Source organism: Hylobates moloch, unplaced genomic scaffold (genome assembly GCF_009828535.3).
Source record: "Hylobates moloch isolate HMO894 unplaced genomic scaffold, HMol_V3 SCAFFOLD_3, whole genome shotgun sequence".
Lineage (NCBI taxonomy): Eukaryota > Metazoa > Chordata > Mammalia > Primates > Hylobatidae > Hylobates > Hylobates moloch.
The window spans coordinates 153,675,010-153,696,266 of record NW_026652278.1 but is presented as its reverse complement, the minus strand read 5'-3'; the positions used below and the strand labels follow the sequence as shown (position 1 = coordinate 153,696,266).

Below are 21,257 nucleotides of genomic sequence, written 5' to 3'. Positions count from 1 at the left end.
TTAATGACAAGCTTCATTGTTACTATATATATATGTAGGTCTAAAATATACATATGAATTATATATAATATTATGTATAATTATATAATATATATTATATAGTATGTAACTTTTTGAGACAGGATCTTACTCTGTCACTCAGGCTGGAGTGCAGTGGTGTAATCATAGCTTATTAGTTTCCATCTGCTGGACTCAAGCAATCCTCCCACTTCAGCCTCCTGAGTAGCTGGGACTACAGGTGTGTACCACCATGCCTGGCTAATTTAAAAAAATTTTTTGTAGATAAATACCTTTTTATAAATTTTTTATTTTTTGATGAGGGTCTATGTTGACCAGGCTGGTCTTGAACTCCTGGCCTCAAGTAATCCTCCTGCCTCTGAAAATGCTGGGATTACACGTGTGAGGCACTGTGCCTGGCCTTTTAATTTTAATTAAGTCCTATTTACTTATTTTTTTTTTTTTTGGTCTGTTCTTTTGGTGTCATATTTAAAAAACTATTGCCAAATCCAAGGTCATGCAGATTTGTCCTTATATTTTCTGCTAACAGCTTTACAGTTTTAGCTCTTAAATTTAGATATCTAATCCAATTTGACTCCTTTTTGTATAAAGTATAAGGATAGGGTCCACCCCTTGGCGGCTCCAGGTGCGACTGTGGGACCTCGGACCGCGGAGGGCCGGGGCCGGGGCCGGGGCCGGGGCCGGGGCCAGGGCGCCATGGCCGAGTCCCAGCTGAACTGCTTGGACGAGGCGCACGTGAACGAAAAGGTTACCTAGGCGCAGGCCGCCTTCTACTACTGCGAGCGGCGGCGGGCCGCGCTGGAGGCGCCAATGGGCGGCGGCGAGCAGGCCTACCGCGAGCGGCTCAAGGAGGAGCAGCTGCGGGACTTCCTCTCCAGCCCGGAGCGCCAGGCCCTGCGGGCCGCCTGGAGCCCCTACGAGGGCGCCGTCCCCGCCGCCAACGCCCGGAGCAAGAGCAAGGCCAAGGCCAAGGCCCCCGCGCCCGCGCCTGCTGAGTTCGGCGAGTCCCTGGCCTACTGGCCCGACCGGTCCGACACCGAGGTGCCTCCTCTGGGCCTGGGCTGGAGGGACACTGGTTTCTACCGCGGCGTGAGCCGGGTCGCGCTCTTCACTCACCCCCACAAGGACGAGAAGGCGCCGCACCTCAAGCAGGTGGTCAGGCAGATGATCCAACAGGCCCAGAAGGCTGGAGTGAAGCTGCATGGCTCGGCTCGCTGTAGACTCCCTGCCTCGGACTCCCGTGATTCTCCTGCCTCGGCCTGCCGGGTGGCTGGGATTGCGGGCGCGCACCACCACGCCTGGCTGGTTTTGGTATTTTTGGTGGAGGCGAGGTTTCGCCATGTTGGCCAGGCTGGTCTCCAACTCCTGGCCTCGAGTGGTCTACCCGCCTCGGCCTCCCGAGATGCTGGGACTGCAGACGGAGTCTCGCTCACTCCGTGCTCGGTGTTGCCCCGGCTGGAGTGCGGTGGCGTGGTCTCCGCTCGCTGCAGCCTCTGCCTCCCAGCCGCCTGCCTTGTCCTCCCAGTGTGCTAGGATTGCAGCCTCTGCCCGGCCGCCGCCCTATCTGGGAGGTGGGGAGCGTCTCTGCCTGGCCGCCCATGGTCTGGGATATGAGGAGCACCTCTGCCCGGCCGCCCACTCTGGGAGGTGAGGAGCGCCTCTGCCCGGCCGCCACCCCGTCTAGGAAGTGAGGGGCGTCTCTGCCTGGCCACCCCCTCTGGGAAGTGAGGAGCGCCTCTGCCCGGCCACCCCGTCTGGGAAGTAAAGAGCGCCTCTGCCCGGCCGCCCCGTCTGGGATGTGAGGAGCGCCTCTGGCCAGCCGCCCATCATCTGGGAAGTGAGGTGCGCCTCTGCCCGGCCACCCCGTCTGGGATCTAAGGAGCGCCTCTGCCCAGCCGCCCATCATCTGGGATGTGAGGAGCGCCTCTGCCCGGCCGTCACCCCGTCTAGGAAGTGAGAGCGCCTCTGCCCGGCCGCCCCATCTGGGAAGTGAGGAGCGCCTCTGCCCGGCCGCCGCCCCTTCTGGAAAGTGAGGAGCGTCTCTGCCCGGCCGCCCCGTCTGGGATGTGAGGAGCACTTCTGCCTGGCCGCCCAACGTCTGGGATGTGAGGAGCGCCTCTGCCCGGCCGCCACCCCGTCTGGGAAGTGAGGAGCGCCTTTGCCCAGCTGCCCATCGTCTGGGATGTGAGGAGTGCCTCTGCCCAGCTGCCCCATCTAGGAAGTGAGGAGCACCTCTGCCCGGCCGCCCCGTCTGGGAAGTGAGGAGCGTCTCTGCCCAGCCGGCCATCGTCTGGAAAGTGAGGAGCGCCTCTGCCCAGCCACCCCGTCTGTGATGTGGGGAGCGCCTCTGCCCGGCTGCCCCGTCTGGGAGGTCTACCATGGAGGCCAGACACAGTGTGGGGGCTGGACGTGGTGGCTCACGCCTGTAGTCCCAGCACTCTGGGAGGCCGAGGCGGGTTGATCACTTGAGGCTAGGAGTTCGAGACCAGCTTGGCCAACATGGCGAAACATATGAAAAATACAACAAACCAACCAACCCAGCAACAACAAAACAGGTCTACCCTGGAGTCATACTCTAATTTTTTCTATTTTCCTCCCTTTCTGATCCTTTATCCCACTTTCTTTTTCTTCCTCTTCCTTCTTCTCCTTCTTTGTCAAAGACATAGAGCATTGAGTTATTATCATTGATCCATACAAAGTCCCTCTCTCATTTATTTTCTTTCATTCCCACCCCCCCATTTCTATTCCCGGTCTTCCCATGTGCAACCTTCCTAATATGTTTGATATGCATCTTTTTGTTTGTATGTATTTTTAGAAAATGTTTATTGTTTTATGTGCAAAAAAAGAAAAAAATTAATAAAAAAAAAGAAAAAATAAATAAAATGCCCTTTAGTAGAAAAAAAAAAAAAGGATAGGGTCCAACTTCATTCTTTTGCCTGTGAATCTCCAGTTTTATCAGCACCATTTCTTTTTTTTCCTTTTTCTTTTTCCTTTCTTTTCCTTTCCTGTCCTTTCCTTTCCTCTCTTTCTGTCTTTCTCTCTTTCTTTCTGCTTTTCTTTCTTTCTTTTTTTGATGGATTCTAGCTCTGTTGCCCAGGCTGGAGTGCAGTGGTGTGATCTCAGCTAACTGCAGCCTCCGTCTCCTGGGTTCAAGCAATTCTCGTGCCTCAGCCTCCTGAGTAGCTGGGACTACAGGCATGCACCACCATGCCCAGCTAATTTTTGTATATATTTTTTAGTAGAGATGGGGTTTCACTATGTTGGCCAGGCTGGTCTCGAACTCCTGACCTCAGGTGATCCACCTGCCTTGGCTTCTCAAAGTGCTGGGATTACAGTCATGAGCCACCATGCCCAGTCCTACTTTGTGAAGATTATTCTTTCTCCACTGAATGATCTTTGTATCCTTGTTGAAAATCAATTGACCACAGATGAGTGGTTTTATTTCTGTGATTGGTTTTATTGTTCTATATGTCTATCTTTACACCAGTACCATACTGTTTTGCTTACTGTAGCTTTGTAGTATGTTTTGAAATCAGGAAGTAGGAGTCTTCCAAGTTTTCTGTTGATTATATATCCTGAAACTTTTCTGAATTGATTTATTAGCTGTAATAGTTTTTTCATGAATTATTTCAGGTTTTTTATTTTCTTAATTTTTAATTTTTATTTTTTTGAAAAGGAGTCTCTCTCTGTTGTCCAGGTTGGAGTGCAGTGAACAATCTTGGCTTACTGCATCCTCCGCCTCTGCCTCCTGGATTCAAACAATTCTCATGCCTCAGCCTCCTGAGCAGCTGGAATGACAGGCATGTGCCACCATATCTCGCTGATTTTTGTATTTTTAGTAGAGACGGGGTTATGCCATGTTGCCCAGACTGGTTTCAAATTCCTGGCCTCAAGCAATCCACCCTCCTCAGCCTCTCAAAGTGCTGGGATTACAGGTGTGAGCCAATGTGCCCAGCCAGAGTTTTTTAGATTTAACATTATGTCTTCTATGAGCAGAAATAGTTTCACATCTTCCTTTCTATTTTGTTTCCTCTGGTCCTTGATGTAGAACTTTCTTTTTAATTTGAATACCATTTATTTCTTTTTCTTGCTTAATTTGTCTGGCTCTGTAAACTTTCATAGCATATATTTGCCTATGAAAATAGTTGGGTTTTGCATTATATTTGTATTCTTTTTTCATAGATAAAATTATAGCATAGCTATTATTTTGCAACCTGCTTTTGTAACATATTATATTAAAGGCCTATTTATTTTGCCAATGTATGTAGATCTACCTTATTTTTCAAATGGTTGAATAGTCTTCTAAGTTTAGATATAGTTTTTTTATTTATTCCTTAAATAATGGATATTTATGTTGCTTTTAGTTATTTGTCATTTGTATTTTAACTTTATGTTTTCTTTTTTCTTATGCAAAAGTTGCAAACTTTTTATGTAGTAAAATTTCTTGAACCTTTTTCTTTATTGTTTTGTATGGGGGTAATGCATGGAAAGTATTGTAAGACCACATTAAAATATTTTTTCTAGAAATTCTGTTGGTTTGATTTCTTCTTTTTTTTTTTTTTTGAGATGGAGTCTCGCTCTGTCACCCAGGCTGGAGTGCAGTGGCACAATCTCGGCTCACTGCAAGCTCCGCCTCCCGTGTTCATGCCATTCTCCTGCCTCAGCCTCTCCGAGTAGCTGGGACTACAGGCACCCGTCACCACACCCGGCTAATTTTTTGTATTTTTAGTAGAGACGAGGTTTCACTGTGGTCTCGATCTCCTGACCTCGTGATCTGCCCACCTCAGCCTCCCAAAGTGCTGGGATTACAAGCGTGAGCCATTTAGAGACAGGGTCTTGCTCTGTCACCCAGGCTGGAGTGCAGTAGTGCAATCATTGCTCACTGCAGCCTTGAATTCCAGGGCTCCAGTGATCCTCCTGCCTCAGCCTCCCAAGTGTTGGCATTGCAAGCATGAGCCATCACAGCCAACTACTTATTTTTTATGTTTTAGTCTGAATCATTAGTAATTAATTTTGGTTTAAGAAATGAGGAGTAGGCTGGGTGCGATGGCTCATGCCTGTAATCCCAGCATTTTGGGAGGCCAAGGTGGGCGGATCACTTGAGGTTAGGAGTTTGAGACCAGCCTGGCCAACATGGTGAAACCCGTCTCTACTAAAAATACAAAAATTAGCTAGGCGTGATGGTGCGCAGCTGTAACCCCAGCTACTCTGGAGGCTGAGGCAGGAGAATCGGTTGAATCCGGGAGGCGGAGGTTGCAGTGAGCCAAGATTGCACCACTGCACTCCAGCCTGGGTGACAAAGCGAGACTCTGTCTCAAAAAAAAAAGAAAAAGAAAAAAATAAAGAAAAAGAAATGGGGACTGATTCAGCTTTATTTTCTTCCAAGTGGCTGGTGGGTTTTCTCAAAATCATTATTAAATTATCCATCAGGCCGGGCACGGTGGCTCACACCTGTAATCCCAGCCCTTTGGGAGACCGAGGCAGGCAGATCACCTAAGGTCAGGTTTGAGGTCAGCCTGGCCATCGTGGTGAAACTCCATCTCTACTAAAAATACAAAAAAATTAGTTGGGCATGGTGACAGGTGCCCATAGTCCCAGCGACTTGGAAGGATGAGGCAGGAGAATCGCTTGAACCTGGCAGGTGGAGGTTGTAGTGAGACGAGATCCTGCCACTGCACTCCAGCAACAAAGTGAGACTCCATCTCAAAATAAATAAATAAATAATCCATCAACTGGGGATTACTTTTAAAAGAAATATAAAAGTCAAGTTGGAAAGGAACTAGGCCCCTTTGAATCCTAGAAGGGTTATACAAAGACTCAGACTCAGGAGAGTGAGCTTCCTGAAAGAGGGTAAAAGCCTTGTATAGTTTGGAACTGAATCAGAGCCAGATTAGGGAGCTACTGCTCAGCTCAGTGTGGAGAATCAAAATAATTATTTTATAAGTTATTTGGGGATACACAGAATTATGAATTGTATTGTAAAAGAAAAGTTTTACTTCTTAACTATCTAGATCTTAATTAAAAGAGATATCACTACAAAGCACTTAAAGCCCCATCTTCTGATTATTTCTGAAATAAGGAGGTCCTCCCATGAGAATGCTGCCGACTGTTTGGACTGGATGCCTAAGCCTGGTACTTGGCATTAAAGAAGAATCAGGAGTGAGTGGAGATTAGACAAGGTCAGCTCTATAATCACTAAGTAGTACCCTTGAGTTTCATGAAGGTTACAAAATTGATTTTCACCCTTTCAGTGTGTGTTTTCTAAAACCTTTCAGAGAAATTGTGGTTTTGGTCTGAAACTTCACATATTTGGTGTCTATCCAAACATAAATTACTTTTGGGATTTTTAGCAAACTTTTTTTCTGCTCCTGAATGAGTCAGTGAAACAAACAAACAAAACTCTGCCTTCAAAAATAAGTGTGTTTTTAAATGCCAGGATTTGAGATCATAAGAACTTTAGGAGAAAACAAACAATAATGAGAGGGCAAGTACTGGATATCAAGCCTGAAACTTTACAAGCCCTGAGACCTCTAACAGAGTCCATTATCACTCAAATGTGAAATGTTTCGTTACAACTGGACTCTATTTGTGGTACAGGTGCTTTGAAAGATACAAACATTTATGAAACAAATAAATGGAAACTGGAATGCTTCCAATTGCTTACAATATCCTTAAATTTCTTTCTAGAAAAAAAAAATTTTCTAGACAAAAGTACATAAACTAAATATAATTTGATACGCTAAAATAACTATTGACCTGCTTTTTTTGTCTGTTCATTGAAAGGGAATTTTTCAATGGCATCTCTCTAAGTACCTAAGAGAGATTTAGCTACAAAACATTATCCAAAGCAGAATTTTGGATATCTTCATTTCTGACAATGGTATAGGGCAGCCTAAGAGAACTGTAGAGATATTTAGCTACGATCAACTTGTTCTAAAATTTTATTTAAAAGGCAAGTTAAGGAAAAAAAAAAGTATGGGAGGTGGTGAATACATTAATTAGCTTGATTCAATCATTCTGCAATGTATCCATATACCAAAACATTATGCTGAACATCATAAATATATATAACTTCTATTTATTGATTAAAAATAAATTTAGGCTGAGCACAGTGGCTCATGCCTATAATCCCAGCACTTTGGGAGACTGAGGTGGGAGGACTGCTTGAGCCCAGGAGATCAAGACCAGCCTTGGCAACATAGTGAGACCCCATCTTTATTCAATAAATAAATAAATAAATCCATTCAAAAGCAGATTAAAATCAATATTAGTAAAGAGATCCTGCTTTAAAATTAACAAAAAATCAATTAAGTACCTATTGTTTGTATGACATGTTACGTTATGCTAGGCTGAATAATAGAAGTCATAGTGAATAAAGGACAGATTTTGATGTTGAAAAAAATCAATGAGATATTATTAACATTTTAATATTTGCGATCAGGAATGAGCATGGTGCCTAGAACAATGCTGATGGTGAAAACACTTACAGGAAAGATGGGGCTTCAGTCCAGAATCTTCTAATGGTGAACTGTTTGGTAGCATAGAGGTGGAAAGGTGTGATACCTTTCCTCCCCATCACAGGGTCGTGGCTGACACTCCTATAACAAAAGCCAGATTAACAAGAGAAAAGCATAACAGATTTATTTATTTATTTATTTATTTAAGATGGAGGCTCGCTCTGTCGCCCAGGCTGGAGTGCAGTGGCGCGATCTCGGCTCACTGCAACCTCTGCCTCCTGGGTTCAAGAAATTCTGCCTCAGCCTCCTGTGTAGCTGGGATTACAGGTGATCTAATGACAATAGACTGAGTAGGGATAAGAATTTACAAGCATCTACTTTAATGCTTAGTACCAGGGTCAGCAAGGCCTGTTTGTTCAAAAGTCATAGAGAAACTTTGCTTTCGAGGCCTGCCAATGTGTCCTTCACTTCAAGTACTCAGCATAAAAAAGCACTATACTTGTGATATTATCCTCTTCTTTTTGTTGTTGTTGTTGTTGTTGTTGTTGTTATTGAGACAGGGTCTTGCTCTGTCACCCAGGCTGGAGTGCAGTGGCATGATCTCGGCTCACTGCAACCTCTGCCTCCCAGGTTCAAGCAATTCTTGTGCCTCAGCCTCCTGAGTGGCTGAAACTACAGGCACGCACCACCACACCTGGTTAATTTTTGTATTTTTGATAGAGATGGGGTTTCACCGTTTTGGCCAGGCTAGTTGCATTTTTAAACTTTTAAATCTGAAAAGAGTCTTGCTCTGTTGCCCAGGCTGGAGTGCAGTGGTGCAATCTCCGCTCCTGGGTTCAAACCATTCTCCTGCCTCAGCCTCCCAAGTAGCTGGGATTACAGGCGCATGCCACCATGCCTGGCTAATTTTTGTATTTTTAGTAGAAATGGGGTTTCGTCATGTTGGCCAGGCTGGTCTCGAACTCTTGATGTCAGGTGATTCGCCCGCCTTGGCCCCCCAAAGTGCTGGGATTACAGGCGTGAGCCACTGCGCCTAGCCGATATTATCTTCTGAGCCCCAACACTAGGAAAACAGCTTCTCTCCTCCTTTCCTTACTCCTCATAAGTAAATAAATGCAAGAATCTTCACCAAAAGATCTTTAGTCATACAAAAATGAAGTGTCAGATACTTTATAAATATAACTTATTTACACGGCTATGCTTATATAAATTGCCTTAGCAGTCATTAGAGCATTATATGGGCTGAGATTTTAATACTATTTCCCTGTGCGGACTAAGTTTTAATTCCTGTATATTATCTATGCCTGAAGTACTATACAAATACATTGCAGGGGTACATTTTGGACAGAGTTCCACAGAATCCTATTCCTGTACCTAAACCATTGTTTCTGCATATATTGCCTGAGAAAGAATATGGATGACTTTTAGTGGCAATTATATACTTTCCTTTCACTTTTCACCTGGACACACTAAACATGAAATAGCACCTATTCTTGCAAGACAAGGTCTAAACCAAATGGTAAGATAAGATGGATCTTGTTCCCCTTCTTCCTTCTGTAGAGTCACCCATGATTTTTCAGAGAACATCCTTTTCTCCCACTCATCATTTTTCCCGGTAGTCAAGGTCTCCTACTGAATTGCACCTCTCCCTCTGACAACCTCACTCTCCAGCTCCACCAGTCTCCTTCTATTAAACCTTGTAAAGTTCAGAATTCTATTTCCTGATACCATTTCTTTCTTCTGGTTTATACCAGGTAATCACAGATTATTCCTACCCTAAAGTGTAAGCAAGCTCTTTAGCCTATCTTTTCCCTTTTGACTTTATTTAAAAAATTTTTCAAACTGCAGAAGAAAAAAATTGCTGGCCGGGAGTGGTGGCTCATGCCTGTAATCCCAGCACTTTTGAAGGTAGAGGTGGGCAGATCACTTGAGGTCAGGAGTTTGAGACCAGCCTGGCCAACATGGTGGAACCTCGCCTTTACTAAAAATACGAAAATTAGCCAGGTGTGGTGGCGGGTGCCTGCAATCCCAGCTACTCCAGAGGCTGAGGCAGGAGAATTGCTTGAACCTGGGAGGTGGAGGTTGCAGTGAGCTGAGACCATGCCACTGCACTCCAGCCTGGGCCACAAAGCAAGACTCTGTCTCAAAAGAAAAAAAAATGCTGAACTACTTGCATAACGTATTTTTAATACATTATTAAAACAATGGGTCTGGCATGGTGGCTCTTGCCTGTAATCCCAGCACTTTGGGAAGCCAAGGCAGGAGAATCACTTGAGACCAAGAGTTCAAGACCAGCCTATAGTGAGACCCTGTCTTTACAAACAAAAATGATTACGTATGTTAATAATGCCTTAATAAATCTGATTTAGACAAAAAATGACTAACATTTGCTTAGTGCTTTGTAGAGACAACACTGTATAAAGAGCATTACATGCATTATTTTATTTAATGGAAAATCTCTGGCTGGGCACAGTGGCTCATGCCTGTAATCCCAGCACTTTGGGAGGCCAAGGTGGGCAGATCACTTGAGGTCAGGAGTTCAAGACCAGCCTGGCCAACATGGTGAAACCCTGTCTCTACTAAAAATACAAAAATTAGCTAGGCATGGTGGCAGGTGCCTGTAATCCCAGCTACTTGAGAGGCTGAGGCAGGAGAATGACTTGAATCCGGGAGGCAGAGGTTGCAGTGAGCCGAGATCACGTCATTGCACACCAGCCTGAGCGACAAGAGTGAAACTCCATCTCAAAACAAAACAAAACAAAAGGAAAGAAAATTTCTGTAAAAGGGGGACTAAAAGTTCCCCACTTCAGCCTCCCAAGTAGCTGCTACTACAGGTGCACGTCACCACATCTAGCTAATGTTCTAATCTTTTGTAGAGACAGAGACTCACCATGTTGCCCAGGCTAGTCCCGTACTCCAGGCACCAAACAATCCTCCTGCCTTGGCCTCCCAACATGCTAAGGGCCATAGGCATGAGCCACCTTGCCCAGTCAGCTCCTAAGAACTTAAGCAAAGTGCCCAATATCACATGCTTAGTAAGATGCAGAATTCAAACCTCCATGACTAATTCTGGAGCCCTGGTCTTAACCAGTGTGCTTTTCCTGTGAAAGTACATCTTGGCCAGGTGCAGTGGCTCACGCCTGTAGTTCCCATACTTTGGGAGATTGAGGTGGGAGGGTGGCTTGAGACCAGGAGTTTTGAGACCAGCATGGGCAACATAACAAAGTCCGATCTTTACAAAAAGAAAATCTTAAAAATTAGCCTGGCATGGTTGTGTGAACATATAGTCCCAGATGCTTGGGAGGCTGAAGAGGGAGGATTGTTTGAGCCCAGGAGGTTGAGGCTGCAGTAAGCTATGATAGCGCCCCTGTACTCCAGCCTGGGTAACAGAGTGAGATCCTGTCTCAAAAACAACAACAGAGAAGCATGTCTTGACATAATAATGAAATGAAATGTGTGAACCTTGACTGGATTCTAGTTAGTGAAAAAGAAAAGGCAGCAGCTGGGCCAGGCACAGTGGTGCATGCCTGTTATCCAAGCTACTTGGGAGGCTGAGGTGGGAGGATTGCTTGAACTCAGGAGTGGGAATCCAGCCTGGGCAACATAGCAAGACTCCATCTCAAAAACAACAAAACAAAATAAAACAAAAAAAAGCAGCTAAAAAAGACGTTTTGGAACTTAGAAAATTTTTGCCATAGATTGGTTATTAGTAAACATGGAATTACTATTAGTTGTAATATTGATATTGTGGTTATGAAAGAAAATATAAAATATCCTTATTTTAGGCAACAAAGTATCTAGGAATGAAGCTTCATATTGTCTTCAATTTACTTTCAAGTGGTTCAGTTAAAAAATGTGTATGAACACACACACCCACACACAGAGCAACCATGACAAAAAATGAACAACTAATGAATCAAGTATGAGGGGTACATGGATGTTCACGGTATTAATCTTTCAGCATTTCTGTAGACTTGAAAATTTTCAAAATAAAATGCAGAGAAGAAAGTTTGCATGTCTAGAAAAGGCTTGTGATAAATAATTCATAGAATCTCAGGATTACGAGACCAGTCTGGGCAACATAGTGAGACCTTGTCTCTACGAGAAAAAAAAAAGAAAAAGGAAAAAGATCACGTGGAGTCTTACACCATCTCTTCCTTCACTAACATTTGAGTAGTTTTATCTCACACATCCTAAACTGGATCACACTATACTCAGTGTACAAATAAGCATAAAATGTATGAAAGTGGGCAAGACGCGGTGGCTAAACTTGTAATCCAGCACTTTGGGAGGCCGAGGCGGGCGAGTCACCTGACCTCAGGAGTTCCAGACCAGCCTGGCCAACATAGCTAAACCCTCTCTCTCTAAAAATACAAAAATAGCCAGGCGTGGTGGCACGTGCCTGTAATCCTAGCTACTCAGGGGGCTGAGGCAGGAGAATGGCTTGAACCCGGGAGCCGAGATTGCACCACTGCATTCCAGCCTGGGCGACACAGCGAGACTCCGTCTCTGCCGCCCCACCAAAAAAATGTATGAGTGTATACATTCTAATTAATATCAAAGTTCTCTCCGGGAGCTGGTAACAGAAAATTTCTTTCCTTGTTTGCTTACATTTTTACAATCATGAACTTTTTAGAAAATGTCATTGAAGTTTTCTCTTTTTGAAATTCAATTTTTAAAAGAAACAAGGGCCCAGTGGCTCACGCCTGTAATCTCAGTACTTTGAGAGGCTGAGGTGGGAGAACTGGCCAAGAGGCCAAGAGTTCGAGGCTGCAGTGAGCCGCGGTCGTGCTAGGGCACTCCAGCATGGGCGACAGAGCGAGACTCTGTCTTAATAAACAAACGCCGTAAGCATTCCGAACTGCTTTGTTTCCCACTGGAGAAATCTGTAAATATGTCATGGAAATTGGAATCTTTATTCTGCTCCTGTCCCTCTGCTGGTGGAGTAGGATTTTACCGCTGGTTCTACCTAGGCGTAGAGCTGTGTCTGCAAACAACTAGGCAAGACCGAAAAAAGTTAATGTTCTTAAAATATGCAAGTGGAGCCCGAAAATAGTTAAATTCTTGGACTAGGAAGGCATCCTTTAATGCTCAAATCTCTGGGTAAGAGCGCACCGAGCGGCTGCGGCCAGAAGCCTCAGGAACCGAGGTGGTTCAGGCGGTAGCCACCGCCCACAGTCCAGGTCTTCTGGGCCGGCACGCCCCCCCACCATCTCAGCCAATCGGAGCTAAGGGGGCGGGGATCGGGCCAGCCGGAGGCGGGGCGGACGCAGGAGGGGGTGTGTCTGGGGAGGGGCCTGGCAGGTCCCAGAAGGTGGCGAGTTTCGCGGCCAGAGGCTTACCAGGTCCAGGTGGAGAGGTCGGGCTGGCCGGGGCTTCGGCCTCCGGCGTCGGGAAATGGCGGCGGGGGGCAGGATGGAGGACGTGAGTGCATGGAGGCGGCGGGCGGTTGGCCCCGGAATCCCCTTTTTCTTGTGCCGGGGCGCACGGGGCGGAGACTCAGAGAGGGAAGCCGCCCTTGGCGACTGCGGCCGCGGCCGAAGGGGGCGCCGCCTGTGCCGGGGAGGCCTGGGCGCGCGGCTATGGGAGGGCGCCAGGCGGCCGTGGGATCCGCGACACGTTGGCTCCGGGCTAGTTTTCCCAGTGGAGGCTGGGGTGGGCTCTTGGGCGGTGGGCGCACGGCCCCCGGGGGTCCCAGGCTGGCGCCCAGCTCACGTGCGGAATATGTCTTTGATCCCGGAACTGGCAGCTTCACGTGATGCACGCCTGGCCTGACAGCCCTTCCTCCCCGCGAGTCTCCGGGAGCTGGGCCGATGGGTTCCGCTCGGACGTCCCAGGGGCACAGGGGGCGAAATCTCCCTTCCTAGTGAGGTCCCTTGCCTTGGCTCTAGAGGCTGCGGACTTGGAGTGACAGCGACGCTTGGGCCGGGCGCCAGCGTCCCGCAGACCTGTCGCTATCATCGCCTGCAAACCCACACGAGAGAAAAAGTGTCATGTGCTGTTTTGAATCTAGCATGGTAGGAATGCAAAGGTTTTTAAATCTTTGATAGATTCAAACCAGATTACCAAAAAATACCAGTGGTCTAGTTTACAGCGTGTATAGTACAGAATGGTAGCATAATTACAAAAATCTTATTTCTTTGCTTCAGTATCGTAAGGTGTTTTTAGGGGAAACATGCATGTATGCTGAGAATTAACTGGATTTTCCATTGGAAAATAATAAAATTTTTTGCTCTTGAGAAATGCAAAGTTGACAGTTCCATTAAAGCACTAATTTGGGTTAATAAATTAGTGGGAATATTACTGTGATCCTATCACTGAATGAACTGCATCAGGAAAAGGAAGAGAAACATGAAACAGTTCCAGCATTATGGTAGCTTAGATTCTTGTGCAGTGACCATAGTTAAATAATCTTGATGAAATAAAGACCAAACAATTTCTAATGAAACTAAAATGTTCTATTTTTTCCAGTTGAGAAAATGGAAAATTAACTGTAAGACCTGTAAGTAGATTTGAGACTCATATATATTTAAAGCAAAATTCATTGTTTCTGAGTTTTTAAGGCTGAGCTTCATGAGCTGACAATGTATGGAAAAAAACGAATATGTAAGAGGAAAATGAGAGACTCTTAGAAAAACACATGCAGTAAGTGCTTCTTGGTTGATGCTAAGCTGCTCTAGGGTTCTTGGATCTGTAGCTTTTAGCTTTAGGATGCATATAGTACTAGAAATCTGCTTCCTCAAACACTGGAGACTGAGGATGGTCTGAGAGGCTCATGCCTGTAATTCCAGCACTTTGGGAGGCCACGGCAGGCAGATCACCTGAGGTCAGGAGTTTGAGACCAGCCTGGCCAACATGGCAAAACCCCGTCTCCACTAAAAATACAAAAATTAGCCAGGTGGGGTGGTGGGGGCCTGTAATCCCAGATACTGGGGAGGCAGGAGAATCGCTTGAACCCAGAAGGCAGAGGTTGCAGTGAGCCAAGATCGCATCACTGCACTCCAGCCGGGGCAACAGAGCGACAGAGCGAGACTCCGTCTCAAAAATAAAAATAAATAAAAATTAATTAGAGATTAATGTTTTGCTACCAACCACATATTGGAGTCACTTTAGATCTGAGTAAGTTGCCTGCTTTTGGTATTTTGTAGACATGATTTCTAGCCTTCAGGAAAAAGCTAAAAATTTTGGACCATGCCTTAGTTACAGACACTTAAATGAATTGAGTCAAAGACTTTGTGTTAGTAAGGATTCGTTGTTTGCAGGCAGTGAAACCAACTCTGGCTAATTTAAGAAAAGGATTTATTTGAAAGGCTATAGGGTGAGTATATGCCAAGGCCTCTGAAAGGACCCAAACAAGGACATCTCAAGGCATAGAAGTGACAGGAGTCTTTTCAGGGTCTACCCTGGAATGAATCTGCCTAAACCATGATCTTCTTTTTTCTGTGATGGAGTTTCACCCATGTTGCCCAGGTTAGAGAGCAATGGTGCGATCTCAGCTCACTGCAGCCTCCGCCTCCTGGGTTCAAGTGATTCTCCTGCCTCAGCCTCCCAAGTAGCTGAGATTACAGGCATGCACCACCACACGTGGCTAATTTTGTATTTTTAGTAGAGACGGGGTTTCTCCATTTTGGTCAGGCTGGTCTCAGGTGATCTGCCTGCCTTGGCCTCCCAAAGTGCTGGGATTACAGGCGTGAGCCACCGTGCCCGGCCTCATGATCTTTCTTTTACTGCTCATGGAAAAAGTTGGGTTCACCCAACTGTTTTTTTGTTCCATGACCACTCCTAGACCAGAGGAGGAGGAAGGATGTTGAAGGATGTTTCCACTAAGACTTAATGCAGAAGTAAACAGTGTGTCCTCGGCTGGGCGCGGTGGCTCACGCTTGTAATCCCAGCACTTTGGGAGGCCGAGGCGGGCGGATCACGAGGTCAGGAGATCGAGACCACAGTGAAACCCCGTCTCTACTAAAAATATAAAAAAATTAGCCGGGCGTGGTGGTGGGCGCCTGTAATCCCAGCTACTCGGAGAGGCTGAGGCAGGAGAATGGCGTGAACCCGGGAGGCGGAGCTTGCAGTGAGCAGAGATCGCGCCACTGCACTCCAGCCTGGGTGACAGAGCGAGACTCCGTCTCAAAAAAAAAAAAACAAAAAAAAACAAAAAAAAAAACAGCGTGTCCTCAAAGGAAATAGAGTTATTGTCACAGAAGAGGGAAGAGATACCATGTGGGCAAAAACAACAGACATCTTCTACAGGTGGTAATGTAGTTAATAATGGAAATGAAAAAATCATTTGGATTCAGGAGTCCTCTTCCCCTCACCCTTCACTTGCAGACGGTGAGTTAATAGAATGACTGGGTGCTGTTTGTATGGTTATGCTGCATATTTCCTATAGGACTCATTGGAAAGTAAATACTCCTAAGTGACATAGAGAATAACCATATTTTATAGTCCCCAATTCCTTCAGTGTAGTTAGGAAAAACAAAAGATACACCCATGAAAAGGAAAACAATAGAAGGCAGCGTAAGAAATATTCCGAGTGAATATTATGGGCAATAAGTTTTTTTTTTTTTTTTTTTTTTTTTGAGACGGAGTCTTTCTCTGTCCCCCAGGCTGGAGTGCAGTGGCACGATCTCGGCTCACCGCAACCTCCACCTCCTGGGTTCACGCCATTCTCCTGCCTCAGCCTCCCGAGTAGCTGGGAATACAGGCGGCCGCCAACACACCCGGCTAATTTTTTGTGTTTTTAGTAGAGACGGGGTTTCACCGTGTTAGCCAGGATGGTCTCGATCTCCTGACCTCGTGATCCGCCCGCCTCAGCCTCCCAAAGTGCTGGGATTACAGGCTTGAGCCACCGCGCCCGGCTTAGGGCAATAAGTTTTATAGGAGTTTAAAGCAGAAGGAAAACACTTAACAAGGCCAGTTTTATAGAGAACATAAACTTGGTTAGGACCTTGAAAGATGCATAGAATTCTGAAAAAGGTAGGAGAGGATATTTGTAGGGCTCTATAGAAAGCTCATTTAGATGAGAGAAGAAGGTGCATGAAAGTGACATAGTAGGAGATAAAGTAGATTATTGTCTTATAGTGAAGGTTTCAATACTAGCTTTGTTTAAATGTCCCAGGTCTGGCCAGGTGCGGTGGCTCACACCTGTAATCCCAGCACTTTGGGAGGCTGAGGTGGGCGGATCACCTGAGGTCAGGAGTTTGAGACCAGCCTGGCCAACATGGCGAAACCCGGTATCTACTAAAAATACAAAAATTACCCAGGCGTAGTGGCACGTGCCTGTAATCCCAGCCTGTCGGGAGGCTGAGGCAGGAGAATTGCTTGAACCTGGGAGGCAGAGGTAGCAGTGAGCCAAGATCACACCATTGCACTCCAGCCTGGGCAACAAAAGCGAAATTCTGTCTCAAAAGTAAATAAATAAATAAATAAATAAATAAATAAAAATTTCCCAGGTCTGAAGCATACAAGAAGTTGAGCAGTCTTTCATTCTCTCAACACGCATATTGAACACCTTAGCACCTACTATGTATCAAGTGTTAAAAACACAAAGGACATAATATAAAAGAGTCTCTGCCCTTGTAAAGCACATTTTATTCTGACAATTTCAATGCCATGTGCTTAGTATGGTAGGTTATAATACAGATGTGAGAGAGTTCAGTAGGGACTTCCATTCCCAGCCAACATGGAGTAACTGGGAATAGATTTACCATTCTGCCTGAAACAAGCAAGAAACTAGATATAACATATGATACAACACTTTGTGAGATACCGGACATCAGACAACGAAGGGTAGCAATCTCAGATATGGGAAACATGCTGTGAACCCTATCACTGCGCTGGCTTACTGCCTTGAAAGAGTGTGCAGGCTGTGACAAGGAAGGGGAAGCCAGGCAGAGCCCAGTGGACTTCTGAGTTGAGGAGATGGAGTTGAGGGTCTAGGAGATCGAGGTAACTAGAGTTCACAAGACAGAGCACCCAGAGAGGAGAGAGCTACAAAGAGAGAGAACTCTGAAGATCTGCAGGGGGAGCCCCCCGGCCCTGCCCCCACCAGGCATCCAGTAGAGTGCTAATCAGGGCATGAGGAAGCTCTTGGAGGCCTCATAAAGAACCACCTAAAAGGATTGCAAGGAACAGTTTCTCCATACAGGGCCAAGAATACTGCCTATTTCGCCCGCGAGCCAGATATAACCCTCATAATTCACAGAGCGTGTAGGTAGAGTACTCAGAAAGGTCTTGCCTCAGTAGTGGAGTATAATTAGCCTTAGATGAAGCCCACCTAATTTCTTAACAGCAAGACTGTTTCCAAGTAACTTCACTGCACTCCAGAACAAAGTTCACGAATATAGGAATACAGAAAATGGCCGGTTGTGGTGGCTCAACGCCTGCAATCCCAGCACTTTGGGAGGCCGAGGCGAGCGGATCACGAGGTGAGGAGATCGAGATCATCCTGGCTAACACGGTGAAACCCCGTCTCTACTAAAAATACAAAAAAGTAGCCGGGTGTGGTGGCGGGTGCCTGTAGTCCCAGCAACTCGGGAGGCTGAGGCAGGAGAATGGCTTGAACCTGGGAGGCAGAGCTTGCAATGAGCCGAGATCGCACCACTGCACTCCAGCCTGGGCGACAGAGCAAGATGCCGTCTCCAGAAAAAAAAAAAAAGAAAGGAATACAAAAAATGTCCAGCATCCACAGAAGTAAAATTTGCAATATCTGGCATCCAGTAAAAAATGACAAGGCACGCCAAGAGGCAGGAAAGTGTGAGCTGTACTGAGTCCACTGAAACTGATTCAGACATGACATACGCTAGAAATAGCATGCGGACATTAAACATTATTATAAATGTCTTCTATAGCCGGGCGCGGTGGCTCACGCCTGTAATCCTAGCACTTTGGGAGGCCAAGGCAGGCGGATCACGAGGTCAGGAGATCAAGACCATCCTGGCTAACACGATGAAACCCCGTCTCTACTAAAAATACAAAAAATTAGCCTGGCGTGGTGGCCGGCGCCTGTAGTCCCAGCTACGTGGGCGGCTGAGGCAGGAGAATGGCGTGAACCCGGGGGGAGGAGCCTGCAGTGAGCCGAGATGGCGCCACTGCACTCCAGCCTGGGTGAAAGAGCGAGACTCCGTCTCAAAAAAAAAAAAGTCTTCTATATATTTAGAAGTTAAACAGAGACATGGAAGAGACATAGTAGACCCAGCTCAAACTTGTATAGATGAAAACTACAGTGTCAGATTAAGAGTACAGTAGGAACAGTGCTGGGGCTGGGAATGCTAAAAAGCCATCACAGAGAAGGTGGTTTTGCTGGCACAAGCATTTTGACAGGTGGGGAAGAATAAGTAGAGCTGGTGTAGACATGGAAAGTGTTTCATGAAAGATGGGTATCATAAGCAGACAGCACCAAGAGGGAGGGAAATGGTGAGAGGCAAATCCTTGGCCAGGCGAGGTGGCTCATGCCTCTAATCCCAGCACTTTGGGAGGCCAAGGTGGGTGGATTGCTTGAGTTCAGGAGTTCAAGACCAGCCTGGGCAACATGGTGAAATCCCGTCTCTACTAAAAATACAAAAATTAGCCGAGCATAATGGAGTGTGCCTGTGGTCCCAGCTACTCGTGAGGCTGAGGTAGGAGGATCTCTTGAGCCTGGAGAGGGAGGCACAGAGGCTGCAGTGAGCCGAGATCGTGCCACCGTTCTCCAGCCTAGGTGACAGAGTGAGTTAAAAAAAAAAAAAAGGTTGGGCACAGTGGCTAAAACCTGTAATCCCAGCACTTTGGGGGGCCGAGGAGGGTGGATCACTTGAGGTCAGGAGTTTGAGACCAGCATGACCAACATGATGAAACCCCGTCTCTATTAAAAATACAAAAACCATCTGGACAAGGTGTCGGGCTCTTGTAATTCCAGCTACATGGGAGGCTGAGGGAGGAGAATTGTTTGAACCCAGGAGGCGGAGGTTGCAGTGAGCTGAGATCATGCCGTTGCACTCCAGCCTGGGGGGCAGAGCAAGACTCTGTCTCAAAAAAAAAGAAAAAAAAAAGAGAGAGAGAAAAAAAATCCTGAGAAGTAACTTGGGGACAGATTGTAAAGCAATAGACTAAGAATTTGGACTTTGTCCTGAGGATTTGGGGATTGTATTAGGATTATCCAGAGGGACAGAACCAATAGGATATATGTATATATAAAAAGGGAGTTTATTAGGGAGAATTAGCTCACAAGATTACACAGTGAAGTCCCGTGATAGGCCACCTGCAAGCTGGAGAAAGGGAAGGCGGTAGTGGCTCAGTCCAAGTCCAAAAGCCTCAAAACCAGGGCAGCCAACAGCACAGCCTTCAGTCAGTAGCCGAAGGCCTGAGAGCCCCAGGGAAGCTGCTGGTGCAGGTTTCAGAGTCCAAAGGCCGAAGAATCTGGAGTCTGATGTCCAAAGGCAGGAAGAAAGGAAGCAAGCATCTGACGCAGGAAAGAGAGAGCCAGAAAACTCAGCAAGCTGCATATACCCCTATTCTGTGCTTTGTTCTGGCTGCATTGGCAACTGACTGGATGGTGCTCACCCATATTGAGGGTGGGTCTTCCTCTCCCAATCCACTGACTCAAATGTTCTGCTCCTCACAGACAATACTTTACCGTCCATTTGACACCTGATATTGACCATCACAGGGAGCTACCCAAAGTTTTTGAGGAGAGAAACATGAATGTTTGTCTTGGAAGAATTCTGACAGCAGTGAAAGAGATTGCCAAAACCAGGAGACTGGAAGCTTCTAGTAAAAAGCCATAAGAAATGGGAGGGCCTGGACTAAGATAGCGAGAATAGAGAGGAAATAACAGGTTTAGGAGTTAGAATGGTAATGATTTTTTCTCTTTTTATCATGCCCCAGCACTGAGTGGATAGAATGGTAATGATTATAGGGGTAGTGTCTTTGGTTGGGTTGCTATAATAAAATACAAATGGAGTAATTTACAAATAGAAATGTATTGCCCACAGTTCTAGAGGACAGAAGTCCAAGATTAAGGCAGCCACGGATTCAGGAAACCCAAGATCAAGGTACCAAGAGCCCTGGGGAGGGGTTGCTCTCTGCTTCAAAGATGGAGCCTTCTTGCTGCATCCTCATGTGGTGGAAGGTGGAAGGGAGCTCATTCAAGCCTCTTTTATAAGGGCACTGATCTCATTTATGAGGGGGGAACCCTCATGGCTTAATTACTTCCCAAAGGAAAGCAGGGAACTATTGGGGGACACCAACATTTAGACCATAGCAGGGTGCAAGTCAAAAGTAAGAGTTAATAAAAAGGCCAAGCGTGGTGGCTCACACCCGTAATCCTAGCACATTGGAAGTCCACTTGGGAAGATTGCTTGAGGCTAAGAGTTCAAAACCAACCTGGCCAACATAGTGAGACCCTGTTGATTTTTATTTTAAAATTTAAAAAATATTAAAACGAGAAGAGTTAATAAAGAAATAATAGTGGCTAATACTTATTGGCTAATACTTATTGAGTGTTCTCTGTGTGTCAGGCAGTGTTATGAGGACTTGCATGTGTAGTGACTCATTTAGTATTCCTGACAGAGCTACGAAGTAGGTGCTATTATTAGTCTCCTTTTTAGATGTGGAAACTGAGGCATGAGAGGTGAAGTAACTTGCTCTCAGCTAGAAAGCAATAGGACTTGTGCTTGAATCCAGGCAGTTTGCCCTTAGGAGCCTGCCCTTAACCACAGCTCTTACTGCCTTTCGTCACAGTTGATCCCCCGTATGTCCCGATAATCTCTTCTGATTAGCTCAGGTCTTTGATGATGCCCATAA

At 46.0% G+C, this 21,257-nt stretch overlaps 1 protein-coding gene across 1 annotated transcript in view; it reads left to right on the top strand.

The window, feature by feature from the left end:
* Positions 1 to 828: 828 nt before the first annotated feature.
* TMEM192 (transmembrane protein 192) overlaps positions 829 to 21,257 on the top strand; it is a 45,522-nt gene continuing 25,093 nt past the window's right edge. The window contains exons 1-2 of the mRNA XM_032148811.2: positions 829 to 1,258; positions 12,709 to 12,899. Coding sequence (XP_032004702.2) covers positions 829 to 1,258; positions 12,709 to 12,899 — 621 coding nt within the window. The remainder of the gene's footprint in view (positions 1,259 to 12,708; positions 12,900 to 21,257) is intronic.